This window comes from Diplotaxodon limnothrissa, linkage group LG18 (assembly GCF_057381915.1).
Source record: "Diplotaxodon limnothrissa isolate DT_005_m linkage group LG18, D_limnothrissa_male_GT1.1, whole genome shotgun sequence".
Taxonomy (NCBI): domain Eukaryota; kingdom Metazoa; phylum Chordata; class Actinopteri; order Cichliformes; family Cichlidae; genus Diplotaxodon; species Diplotaxodon limnothrissa.
In genome coordinates, this window is record NC_140613.1 from 40,029,634 (window position 1) to 40,042,223 (window position 12,590).

Genomic DNA, 12,590 nt, shown 5'->3' on the forward strand with positions numbered 1-12,590 from the left:
CATTGAGAAGGCAAGTACGGACTTTCTGAAAGACAAACTAAAAATAACGTATGGTATAAACAGGAGAAGCAAGTTAACAGAATCTCCTCACGTTGATATAATCAATCAAACCCCACAAGGCATCATGCATGTTATTCTTGAAGGCGTTGCCCCATATGAAATCAAATGTGTTTTAAAGAATCTTGTGCTTTCAGGGCAAATGAACTTAGATTCATTCAATAGTGCAATTTTGTGTTTCCCTTATTCTCCTGTTGATGTGAGGGATAAGCCTTGCCCCATATCTGTCAGTACGCTGTCATCAAATGACAATAAATTGAAACAGTCAGCTGGGCAGATGCTGGTTTTGTTGAAGATCCTTCCATTTCTTATGGACAAAATTGGAGAAAATCATTACACACAAATGCTACGTAACATGTTAGAGATCATAAAAATTCTGTTTTCACCTATTATTGCTGTCTCAACTCTCTCCAGATTGAAGCTTTTAATAGAGCAGCATTTAAAACATTTCAAACAACTGTTTCCAGATGAAAATATTATACCTAAACAGCATTATTTACTGCATCTTCCTTCTCAGATTAAGGCTCTTGGTCCTACAGTGAGGCATATGTGTATGCGTTTTGAGTCAAAACATTGTTTCTTCAAGCAGTGGGCTCTGAAAAGTAGTTTTAAGAATATTTGTAAATCTCTTGTGAAGCACAACCAACTTTATGAATGTAGTCAGAACGTGCATGAGAAACATCCCATTTTTTCAAGTGAAGTCGACATGGGTCCAGCCAAAGAGGTGAAAAATGTTCATTATGTAGAAGGCAAGATTAAAGACTTCATTGAGCAAGTTGAACATGTAGTTTCTGTACAGTGGATTATGCTACATGGAAATATACATTCATGTGAAAAATCTTTGGTTATTTCTGATGTCATAAATGATGCTCCAGAGTTTGCACTTGTTAAAAACATCTATATTGTAAATGCATCTGTGTATTGTTTTGAATGCCAGCCTCTCTCTACAGTTGGGTGGAATGATCAATATTTAGCTTATGAGGTAGAAGTTCCCTGTCTAGCTCAGGCAAATATTTTTGTGGATGCTGGAAATCTTGTTGATTATACAGCATACCACTATGTAAACTTTAATAACAGCAAGTACATTCCAGTGAAGTATGATCTAACTGACATCATCAAACATTATTCTTGAGTCTTTTGTGAATATGTGGGCTGAAATAAGGTTTTTAAAGACTGGCAAAAAAATTGTTCTATTTACTTTTTATTTTACTTTTGGTGCAATCTGTTCAGTGAGGGAAACAATTTCAGTGTTTTGCCTCTTTTTCAATGTCACATTGATATGGTTTGACTGGTATGTAAGAAAAATAAATACACTGTGCTTAAGATACTAAGACTCATAATAATGCAATGTTGGGCATGATATTAACCTGCAGTTCTCAATAAAGTAGATTTGATGTCCTGATTCAAGTTAGGTCTATTTCTTGAAACAAGATGATACATCTTTTACAAATAACACAGCAGCTTAAAACGTTTATGAAATGCCAAAAAAGCTTGTTTCGTGTGAGATATGACTCAAAACAATATGTTTTCAAGAGTTTTTCACTTAACAAGATATCCAAGATGCACTGTCTAAAAACAAGTTCCTATATCTCACTGAAACGTTACTCTTTAGCTGATTATGGCTTATTTTAAGTGTGATTAGATATTTTGACTTGAAATAAGACAAATATACTTGGTAAGATTTTGAGTTTTTGCAGTGTGGTGGCCATTTTGAAGCAGGCTGGGACTACAGACAGAGAAAGGGAAAGGTTGAAGATGTGTGTGAACACTCCAGCCAGCTGAGCCGCGCATGACTTGAGGACGCGGCCGGGAATCCCGTCCGGACCAGTAGCTTTGCGCGCGTTCACCTTCCTGAAGCACTTCCGCACATTCCATGCTCTATAGGCTTATAAGTCACTCACTGAATGAATGCATGAATAAATGAATGAAAGTGTTAATCTGGAGGCGGAATGTAGGTCTCACAGTCCAAGTCACTTATGCAATGATCTGTTGATTTGCACGTCAATGCCAATAAAATTTGTTACCCATGCAAACAAGAGGTGACAGAGATGATAGCATCTCTGTGGGGTTATACTTAGTAAAAGTGGCATTTTTAGCTAAATGCTCTGAAACTCCAACCTGATGCAATATAATATAGTGTTCAGGTACAACATACCTAACCAGTTTGATCCTAGACCGTGATCTGATCACCAAATCCTTGCTTTCCTTAGTGCTGCTGAAAGTCAGTCATAAAATCACATCTGGAACATACGCTATATTCCACTTAAGCTGCAATTTAAGTGATCTCTGTTTCGATTTATGTCTTCCAGGACTTCTGCTAACTTATGAACCTGATGCATTTGCTACTCTTCACACTTACATAACAGAAAATCACCCATAACGCTCTGCCATGCATTCATAATGTTTTCCATTTCTGCACTCTGTGTGTTTTGGCGTACATCACTAATATTTCAAATAGCTAGGAGGGGAATTTATTGTCTTGGGAGCTGAGGTATGACACAAAGCACAATGTTTCTCATGCTCCACTGCTTCCATAAAATCACTGTTTACTCATTTCTTTCTCGTGGGTTTATTTTTTTTCTTTTTTTTGTTTTTCCATGGATATAACGGCTGTCAGCTGTGGGAGTGGTATAAGCAGGGATCAGAAAAACGCTAAAACAGTGCAATCCATTTCGACGTATTTGCATAAATCATTTCCGGACAATGCAGACTGAATGAATGAATTACTGTAATAGAAAATGTCACAACTGTCACGACTGTCCTTGAATCTCTCAGGTTACGGGTGCCGAGCGCTGCAAATATGAAATTGCTCATCAGATTGCAGGCGTCTTGGTCGACAATGCCAATAAACTTTGTTTCCCATGCAAACAAGAGGTGACAGAGATGATGATCTCTGTGGGTTATACTTAGTAAAAGTGGCATTTTGAGCTAAATGCTCTGAAAGTCCAACCTGATGGTGGTACTAGAGGAAGTGTAAAGGGATTAACCTTGACTCTTCATCTAGCACCCAGTATGCAATGATCTGTTGTGGAATGTGAAAAACACGAGTGACGTGGGAGGATTCGTCCCCTGGGGACTATGAATGTGTGTAAATATGTTACTTTAATCATGTGGAATATAGAGGTTGATGATTTCAATCACTCTCTTGTCACATGTTTTCTCTGTTGTCTCCTAACTGACATAAAACAAACCTTCACTGTTTTGTCAATAGAGGTTAAAATAAGTCAGATGTTTCTGTTTCTGCGTAATGACGTTTAGTTGTATAATTGTTATTGTCTTACAGGGGCTGCCCCTCCCTGAGCCTGTATCTTCTGATGGTTTCTTCCAACTTAGTATCACGGCAAAACCTGTAACAGACACGCTGGTCCACCGTGTTTTATGCTTTGCCTCTCCAAAGTGTGAAATGTACATGCATGCAGGAACTGCATTACCGGCAGGGTGAGATAACATATTTAAAGGCATGAAGTCGGTACTGAGTAAAAAACGTATAAAGTGCATTCCAGAGTCCTTAATCGCCAGAAACTATTAAGCTAGGAGGCTAATATGTATCTACATGTACATGTGTTAAAATGTCCGTGATTATTTTCATTTTGGCCTGAAATAAAACATCTTCCTCTGCTGTTACTGCATCTTACTGCATGCGTGTACATTTCACGTTTTGGAGAAGCGAAGTGTTAAATGGGCACGATGGACCGGCCTGTCTATCACACACTTTGCTGTGATATCGGGTTTTTTCTTCCAGCTATCACCAAGTGCTTGATTGTAGTGGGTTGTCTGGTTGTTGAGGTTTTCTTTGTTGTAGAATCTTTATCTTACAAAATAAGGCACCATGACATGACTGTTGACAGAGGAGGACTGCTGTAAATAAATTAAATTAAATTGAATATGTGTCCCTTCTGTCTTATTTTGTTAGTTGAGTGAACGCTTGTAGTGTGTTTTTTTTATTGTGCAGTTAAAACTGCACGTGCCTTTGACTGCTCACTCGCTAACTCTCTTTCATATTTGATATCTGCACGATTGAACCTTCCAGTATCAGAAGATGCCATTTGCTGGTAAACTGTCCAAATTTAAATGGGTCTCTTCCAAGATATTGGTAATATTTTATGTGCAATAGCAGAAAGCTTCTGAGTGCCCTTGTGTTTGTCTTTTATGTTTTTAAAGAGATCTCTGGGAACTCGGAGGACATCCCTCTAGTGCGCTGGAGGCAGCAGTGGCTGGAGAATGGCACTCTGCTCTTCCACATCCATCACCAAGACGGCAGCCTGAGCCTCCCAGAACCGACTGAGGATCCAGCCAATGTCTCTACGAAGGAGGAGCTCCGCATCCTGCACATCTCTGTGATGGTAAACCCTCAGTGCTAAAAAGAGCTAAAACTGGAAAGTGCTATGTTATATTGCTGTTCATTTTCTTTTGACACATATAAGAACTTTTTAATTGGGCAAAATTTAGCAAAATGAAAAATGTTGGTGGAAGATTTTTTTTCTTTCTTTAATTAAAACTGACATGAGATCAAATTGATGAAACGACATCACTGTTTTTTCTTCTTCTCTGAAACAAAACGACTCCGAGATCTGTCTTTTTCTGATAAGATGGCACATTTTTTTGTTTTTGCTTCCAAATGAAACAGCACAACCCGCATATTTCTTTTCTGAAAAAGCAGACAAATCTTGTAGATTTCTGTCATGGTACGATGACTGTTTTACATGCAACAAATCCCCCCCAAGCCTCCCTCTGTCTTGCAGTTCACTCTGTAGTATGTTGAGGGGTTTTTTTTGACCCAATATATGTGATATCTCAGTCTCCACCACAGTCACATGTCTGCCAGAGTTATTTAGATCAAACATATATTAAGCGCATGGCGCATCCAGCCTGCTATAGGGTAAGGATGTGTTTTATGACTGTAAAGGCATGGATGGGGTCAAAGTGGACTTTTAATGATAAAGAAAAAAGGGTATTTACTGTTAGCCATTTTAGTGCTATATAAACTATGGCAGCAAAACATATACTTATGAAATTCTACATTTCACTTGCAAAATATAGATTTTTGCATGCTTACACTGTATCAAACCTTATCTGCTCTGTCGGCAGAGAAGGAAATGAATCCTTAGATCTCACAGCTTCCTCTTCTTGCCTGAGGAAATGTATATTTATTAGATCTTAGATATGCCACACCTACTCCCAGTGCCCTTTTCTAGCCCAAAGACATTACAATCGTGCTTTGATGGATGATATGTATTTTCAGACATTGAAAGCATATTATAGCTGCATACACAAATGATTAGTCAGCTTGAGAAGACTTTTGCCAGCAGCTATATCTGCTGAACGGAGGCACGGAGCTGTGCTTCAACACCCGCTGAATGTCATTGACCTTCAGACCTTAATATAATGACGGATAACTGACTTTGACTTTCCTCTGCATGTTTTACATGTATTAGCAAACATCAAGTCCATCTACAAGGTGCGCAGGCTTCAGTGATGACAGCATTTTTATGTGGAAATTAGATAGCCAGGGTGCCAGTTCTGCTTCTCGCCCCTTTGGTTTTCCACTAATCTCAGATTTTTACTCCCTGCTCTATCTGCATTTCACATCCCATCAACCTCAGGTCCATGTCTCTGTGCTCCGTGCTCCGCTCATTCCTCATCCTGAACGAGCTGCAGCGGCAGCACTGCCACCGGGGTGTTTTTCATGAAGGTGTGGGTAGAGAAGGATTAGCATGCAGATATGAGCAGACCATGGAAACAGATGGAAGTGGTGTTGCCACTGTGCTGCCCGGGCCCCGCTGCAGCTTGCCACCCGGCTGGAGTCCTCGACCTATAAATCCAAAGCTGTGTCATTCGTTCAGCTCCTTATGGATACAGAAAAGATCCCGTGAAGGCTGCTTTACAGGCTTTTTAGCTCAACCGCACACCTGTAACTGGACCTGCTCCTGTTGTATATCACAGGAGACCTCAGGTTGGAAGCACTCAGTACGCAGAGCAGATGATGTCTAAATAAAAGCAGCAAAAAAGACACTTTCATTAGATCACAGCCAAATGTTTAGAAACGATTCTACTCTGTGGTGATGCAATGAGGCTGCAGCAATGAAAAGAAGAATGATTCACAGTTTAGCTCAACCTTGGTGTCACATTTAATGCTTGACTTACCAAACCAGTTGCTGGGATCGAGTGACATTGAACACTCCAAATAGCTCCTAAAACTCATGTTGATAACTCCGTATCGCTTGGTAAGATGAGTATATCTGTGCCAGACCTGCATCAGCAAGAGGCATGTCAGACTGTTGGATTAATGTGTTTCACAGAGGTGTAAACAGAAACATTTATGAGAGTAGGGGGACGTCCTCAGATAGTGCCTTCCAGCTGCAGATAATACATACGTGCTTGTTCGCTTTTTACCCCTCAGCCGTAAAAGATGTCGGGGTATTGTCGTCCTCCTGCTGGGCGGGCGTGGACACCCGGGCTTGTAAAACTCGAGAATGAAGTGACGTTTCAATTTGATACCGTGGGTGTATCTACTAGAAATCTCGAGTTCGAATCACTGTGACCTCGACCTAAAGGTCAGGGTTTCTGAAAATCTTGTGATTGCAATAACTTGAGAACAAGGCGATGTAGGTTTTTGAAATTCTAATTTTGCAGTCTAATGACTGCAGACCTCAGTCTTAAGTCTGATCTCCATGTGGACAAACGAGGTTGTAAAAGAAAATCAACAGTTTAGCCTGATGATGTCATAATAAGTATATACAAGATCGACTTTGGAAGCGTCTCAAATCTGCATTCTTTCCAAAGGCCCGCAGAAAGTGTATCCTGTGGTTGCAAAATTCATATTTGTCTTACAGTGCTATCTTTTTACCAGACTCATGAAATTAGTTGGAATTAGTCCCAGGTCTGCACAATTTAGCCAGGTCAGCTCAGCCAGGAATGTCCAATTAGCCACAGTTCATTGCTTGGCCACTACACCACACCGTTGAGACTGTTTATACCTAAGAAGGAGGATGGGGTGGTTGTTGGGGGGGACTCCATCATTTTAAAGCTTGAGGATAAGCCAGGCTTATTATGGGTCTGATCCTAAAAGGCAATCGGGTTCAATGGACTGCAGCAAAGTTGGGATCTGAAGCCACAGGAACTTTTTTTTCCCCCTGACTCCAAGTGAGCTATAATATTACGGATTATTTCTGACTATATGGAACAACACGAATGAATTTTCAGTAGTTTAGCCGGTTTATTTTTCAGTCGCTGTGTTCTAAAGTTGGAGGTTTTCCTCATGGAGGGTTCAAAGCTTCTCCCCATGCATTCGCATCCAACAAGGTGACCACAGTGTCCTCCGCTGGCTGTGTGCTGGTCATCCATAATAGATGACTAACCTTGTGCATGTCTGTATCAACACCAGGTGAGACACTGGCAGTTCAAACACATGTCCTCAACTTCAGCTTGAACCCTACAGGCACAGACAGCTTCAAAGTAAACTGCGATACTCAGATGAAGACAAATAAATACCCTATATATTTAAAAAAAGATGTGTTTAGTGTGGCATGTTTGTTTTATGTGTCAAGACTCTTAAGCTCCAGTGTATCATTGCTATACACATTTCTCCCTTTTTAATTTCCAAATTCTAATAAGCTGCTATTTTGCCACAGGGCCTCAGTGGATCAATCCAATCATCACATACAGCACAGAGGCATCCAGAACAAACTGAGTCAATTACATTGTATAAATGCCTAATATTCTCAAGCTTAGAGGTTAGATTTGATGTTTTTCCCCCCGTGAATCTCTCTTGGCTCTATTGTTTTTCCTCAGAGGCCATAACACAACTTTTTAATTTGAGCAAGCATCATAGTGCTGCCTGAAAAAAAATGGAGAAATCAAGACAAAAAGTTAATTAGTAATGAGATAAAGTGGAATTAATTTGTTTTCTTTCACAGATAGAAGCAAATCGTTGGGAAGGTTACTGACGAGGTTAGTTCTGCTGGGTGGTCAGCAGGTGTGGACAGATTTTGTTTACCTCACCTGTGTCGAAGGCCTCAAGGAACACATTTCCTTTGAAGTTATTAGGAGGTTTTTATTAGATTCAGAGTGTCAGAGCTCTATGTTAATGGCAGCAGCGACTCAGGCTAAACCTTCGTTTGGGTCTGACTGAAATAGGCTCTCCAGTAGACATTTTTCATGCTTACATCATTATCAGTATTAGGATGGCCAACTATTTCTCTGAAAAGTACTTTTATTCTTAAACGCTTTTGCTAAATTGCATTGGTAGATCTGTTTTCAAAAAGAAAAAATGTAATGATGATTGTTTCTGATGTCAAGCTTGTGTGTGTGTGTGTGTGTGGGGGGGGGGGGGGGGGGGTATTTCATGCTTAGATTTGTGTTTTGTCATGCAGCTAAGATATGAAACTGAGAAGATTAATTCACAATTTCCCACAAAGAGAGACTCTATTAAAAAAAACCAAAATCCAGCTGTTATATATTACATATTATTCCAAGACCTTTAAGAAAATGGGTTTCAGTGCTTGAAATTTTCTATTGCAGAACTACACTATGAGAGATGACTTTAATAATACATAATCCACAGCTGAGGAGGAGGTTGTTATTTTTCCAGTAAAAATCCAGCCCCACTTGAAAAAAAGCAGATGAACAAACATGAACGTCAGGTTCTATTGGAGGAGGAAAAAACCTGCAAAAAACTCAAAGAAAAACCTGCACACCAAAAAATGGAAAAAAGGATTTGAGGATTTTATCAGTTGTCCCTTTGAGAGTGAAGGGTTACAGCCAGTCAGTACAAAGGTGTTCCAAGTGGCCATCTTTACTCGACATTTCTTTTCTGATGGGAATGTTCACCTCTGGGGTGAAGGCGCCCACATCTGTACGGCGCAGGGCGCTGACAATGCTTTGATGAGTCAGCAATTAGAGCAAATCTAAACCCAGCTGATGAGGCTCTTTAATCTGTCTATGGGCAGACTGGTTCTCCACTATGGGTGGGATGGCTGCAATGCGTCAGCTAGCAGACATTTTTAGCTGCGACTAAAAATGATGTTCTAAAAAGAGCAAGGTGGAAAGCACACCAGATGTACTTTAACTAGGAAAAATGAACTGTCATGTGGGAGCTCCATCAGATGTGTTACAAGCCTGAACACATCGTGCGATGGACATTAACCCTCAAGGAAATAAGACTGCAGGTCCTACTGTGGTGAGGGTAATAATGTGGAAATAGGAGAGAGAACAACAATGCCACTTGAGGAACTCCACCACAGGAAATATTGCTTTAACAAAACTTAATTATCAGTGGATAATAAAGGCACACAGACCCTTACCAGAGAGGCAGACTAATTCTAACAATTTATTCAACAAAACAGAAGTCAATTACGAACAGTGTTGAAGCTGCTAGGATGGAGAAAACGGCTTAGAAACAATCACAAATATGATCAAATGAAAAAGAAGGTTTACTATTGTATAATAGGTAAAAGCTAGCCCACTTGTGGGGCATGCTACACTGAGGAGTACCCAGTGGTGCCTCACTGCAAACACAATGAAATTAATCACATGTATATCTGTGGGGAGGGGAGCTCACCAAATATGCCTCCCAGCAAGATGATCTGCCTCACTAAGGAGAGAAAAATGTCTAAATGAAAACAAAGGGCTACAACTAGAATGCTTCTGAAAGAGCACAAATGAAAATAGCATACCGCACACACAAGCAACTCAGTTAGAGAAAATACAATAGAGAAAATTTGTGGTAAATGCATAGAAATGCAAAAGTCTTAACCTGAATCGCAATAAAAGGCCTAAGCAAGATCACCATCGAGCACTGGGCAGCAAAACACAGGGTTGAGAGGGGTGCAACACAGTGGCCCCAACAGGGACTGCACTACCAAGGATGTCCAACATACCCAGGGTATCTTTTCATTATCTAGACTCACTTACACTAACATTGGCAGTCAGAATAAGCAGCCACATGAGGCTTCTCCTGGCATTCTCATGAAAGGGGTGATGTTGGCAGCATCTGACCAATCACCATTATGGAGAAGTGTACTGGCAGCAGAAGCAACTGATTTACAAAGGAAGACAAAACTGTAATGTTAGAAAATGATGAAGATATTAAACATAACACAGAGTAAAAGCAACACAGCTTCTGCAAATACAGCAACAGTGTGTTTGAGAGGAAAAGCGTTCGACAGTAGTTTCGTATTAAAAGCGCGGCATGAATTTGTGTGCACTTTAAGGGCAGTAGGAGTGGATAAGATCTACTATATTAATAAAGTTCAGCCTGTATGAAGCCGGAAAAGAAAACTGGCAGTGTTTAAAAGATATTTGAAAAAAGGATTCAAATTTAGGTTTAGTCTAAGCTGTGTGCGGATTTTGGAGTCCAAATAAGCCAATAAATAAATAAATAAAGCTGCATCTAAGAATCTATATTTAATAGTAATGCTCTTCAGACATTAGAAACTATTGAAAACCTTTAGATCCTCCATCTGTCTGTGTAGTGTCCTAAGAGATCTTCCAAGAATGCTGATGCTATGTTCTGGAAAACTGATTGGTTAGTGGGCAGTTATTACCTGTCGGTCTCTAGTTCCCTGGTAAGAAGTAAGGCACCTTCGAAGAACAGGAAACCCAGGGTTATCGCTATAGTTACCCAGATAGGCCCAAATCCTGCTTTGTAGTGCAGTCCTCAGGATCAGTGACCACTGCTGTCATCTGCAACCAAAGTGACATGGTGCTAATCAAACTGTGGTTGGGGAGCTAGAGGAGAGGTCAGGGTCAAGGCTGCCTTCACCTCGAGTGAGGAACTTTCTACACTAGGGAAACATTCCCTACCACACCACCACTGCTGACACTAGCTTTACACTGCCAATAATAAACCAACAACATCAAATCACCACATGAGAGAGTATCGTTTGTAAGTGTTTATCTAATCACCCTACCTCATGCTGTCTAACTTTGCCAAGGAAAAAGTAATCGTGATAAAAGATAAAATCCTTACACGATGTTAAAATGTTGATGTGTTTGTTTTTCTGGGAAACAGACAGATTTATTTAAACCAAGTCCAAAACTCCCAAAACCAGTGAAAATCTCATGTTTTATTTATTTGAGTGTAATTGTAGCACACTAAATTGGCAGGGTTCCACCTGAATCTCTTGACATGCTAACATGGTAATTGGTAAATCTCTGTTTATGTTATTGCAAAATCATAAAGTGTTTTCTCATGACTGTAGAGAAATCACAGTGGCAGCCCTTTATGTTGTACCACTGTTCATTCCACAGTAAGTGGTTAGTGTTTTTGAAAATGTACAAGCTTCAATGTTAAGGGAAGACACGCGTGCACACACACCAACAGCTTATGGGAGGGGATGGCCATTGTGACACAGCTCAGCTCTTGGGGATATTGACATTCATGTGGTGACCCTCCTAAAACCCATGTTGATAGCATTGATTGTATAAACCTTAAATCAATGTGGCCCTGACCACTTGTAAAGCAGGATCCCCGGCTGGATCCCAGCCTCCAGAGCTGCTCTATGTGCATCACAGCATGGCGTGTTTTTGAAAAGCCTGCGGAGCGAGACAAATCAATCCATAGGTTCCCTATGGGCTGTCAGGAAGGCACACAGCCCAAATGCTTGGCCTATTTGTAGTGCTGCTGAATCTCTGATGCAGACAACGAGCGCCGTGGGTTGGTTTTACAACAAAGGCAAAACAGCCAAATGGAAATCATTGTTCTAATTAAAAGAAAAAAGCCGACGCTTTGCCTTTTAAAGCTGAAGCACAGTAGTTAATAATATGCCTGTGTGAGTAAGTGAATCATTTATGAGTTTGTTAAAGAAAAATCAGTCATTATTTATCATGTTACATTTTGTTAGCAGCTGACAGAAGCATTGACGTGGTGAAGAGCAGCGATTTTTGCTGTTTTTGTGGGTTTTTTAACAGTTTAATAGCTGCCCTGATGAATAACTGTGGGGTCACTGATGAGCCCTTTAAGCTAGTTTAAAGTTGTACAAGTGTTTACAGTTTTGAAACACCTGTTTGTAAAAGATCAAAAAACTCCTCACCTTTAAGGTGGCTCTAGGGGCAGATTTTGCATCCATTCCTCTATTAATTATTTTCTTTCAGCCGTTAAGCATCCACCAATCAAAAGAATAAAATGGCTTTTTCATGAAATAATTATTTGATGATCATTTCTAACACCCATAATTAGCTGCACAGTGAAGACAGCATTAGTTTTGGAAGATGTTTGATAGTCATCAAAATTCTTCTGTATGTTTTTCAGTGTCACAGAAGTAAAAGCAACTGCTACAATGTGGCCTACTGGGCATGTGTTGGAGAGGAACAAGGACAGCAGTGATAGCACAAATTTAGAATTCTCCTTCTCATGTAATCTCATCTCATGGCCATAGAAGTCCAAAATTACACACCGATTTGGATGACAAGATGATTCAAGATTCAGAAACCATCTAGGGAATATATAAAATCAAACATATGAACAGTACTGCAGTAGTGCAAGATATAAATAAAACAAAGAAGTAAGGAAATGAGGAAGAAATTGTTCTCCC

At 40.0% G+C, this 12,590-nt stretch overlaps 1 protein-coding gene across 3 annotated transcripts in view; it reads left to right on the forward strand.

Moving 5' to 3' along the window:
- The window catches only part of astn1 (astrotactin 1), a 482,098-nt gene that overhangs the window by 122,493 nt on the left and 347,015 nt on the right, over positions 1-12,590 (forward strand). For all 3 annotated transcript variants that reach the window (XM_085377645.1, XM_085377646.1, XM_085377647.1), the window contains exon 2: positions 4,219-4,400. In XM_085377645.1, the coding sequence (XP_085233771.1) occupies positions 4,219-4,400 (182 nt within the window). The remainder of the gene's footprint in view (positions 1-4,218; positions 4,401-12,590) is intronic.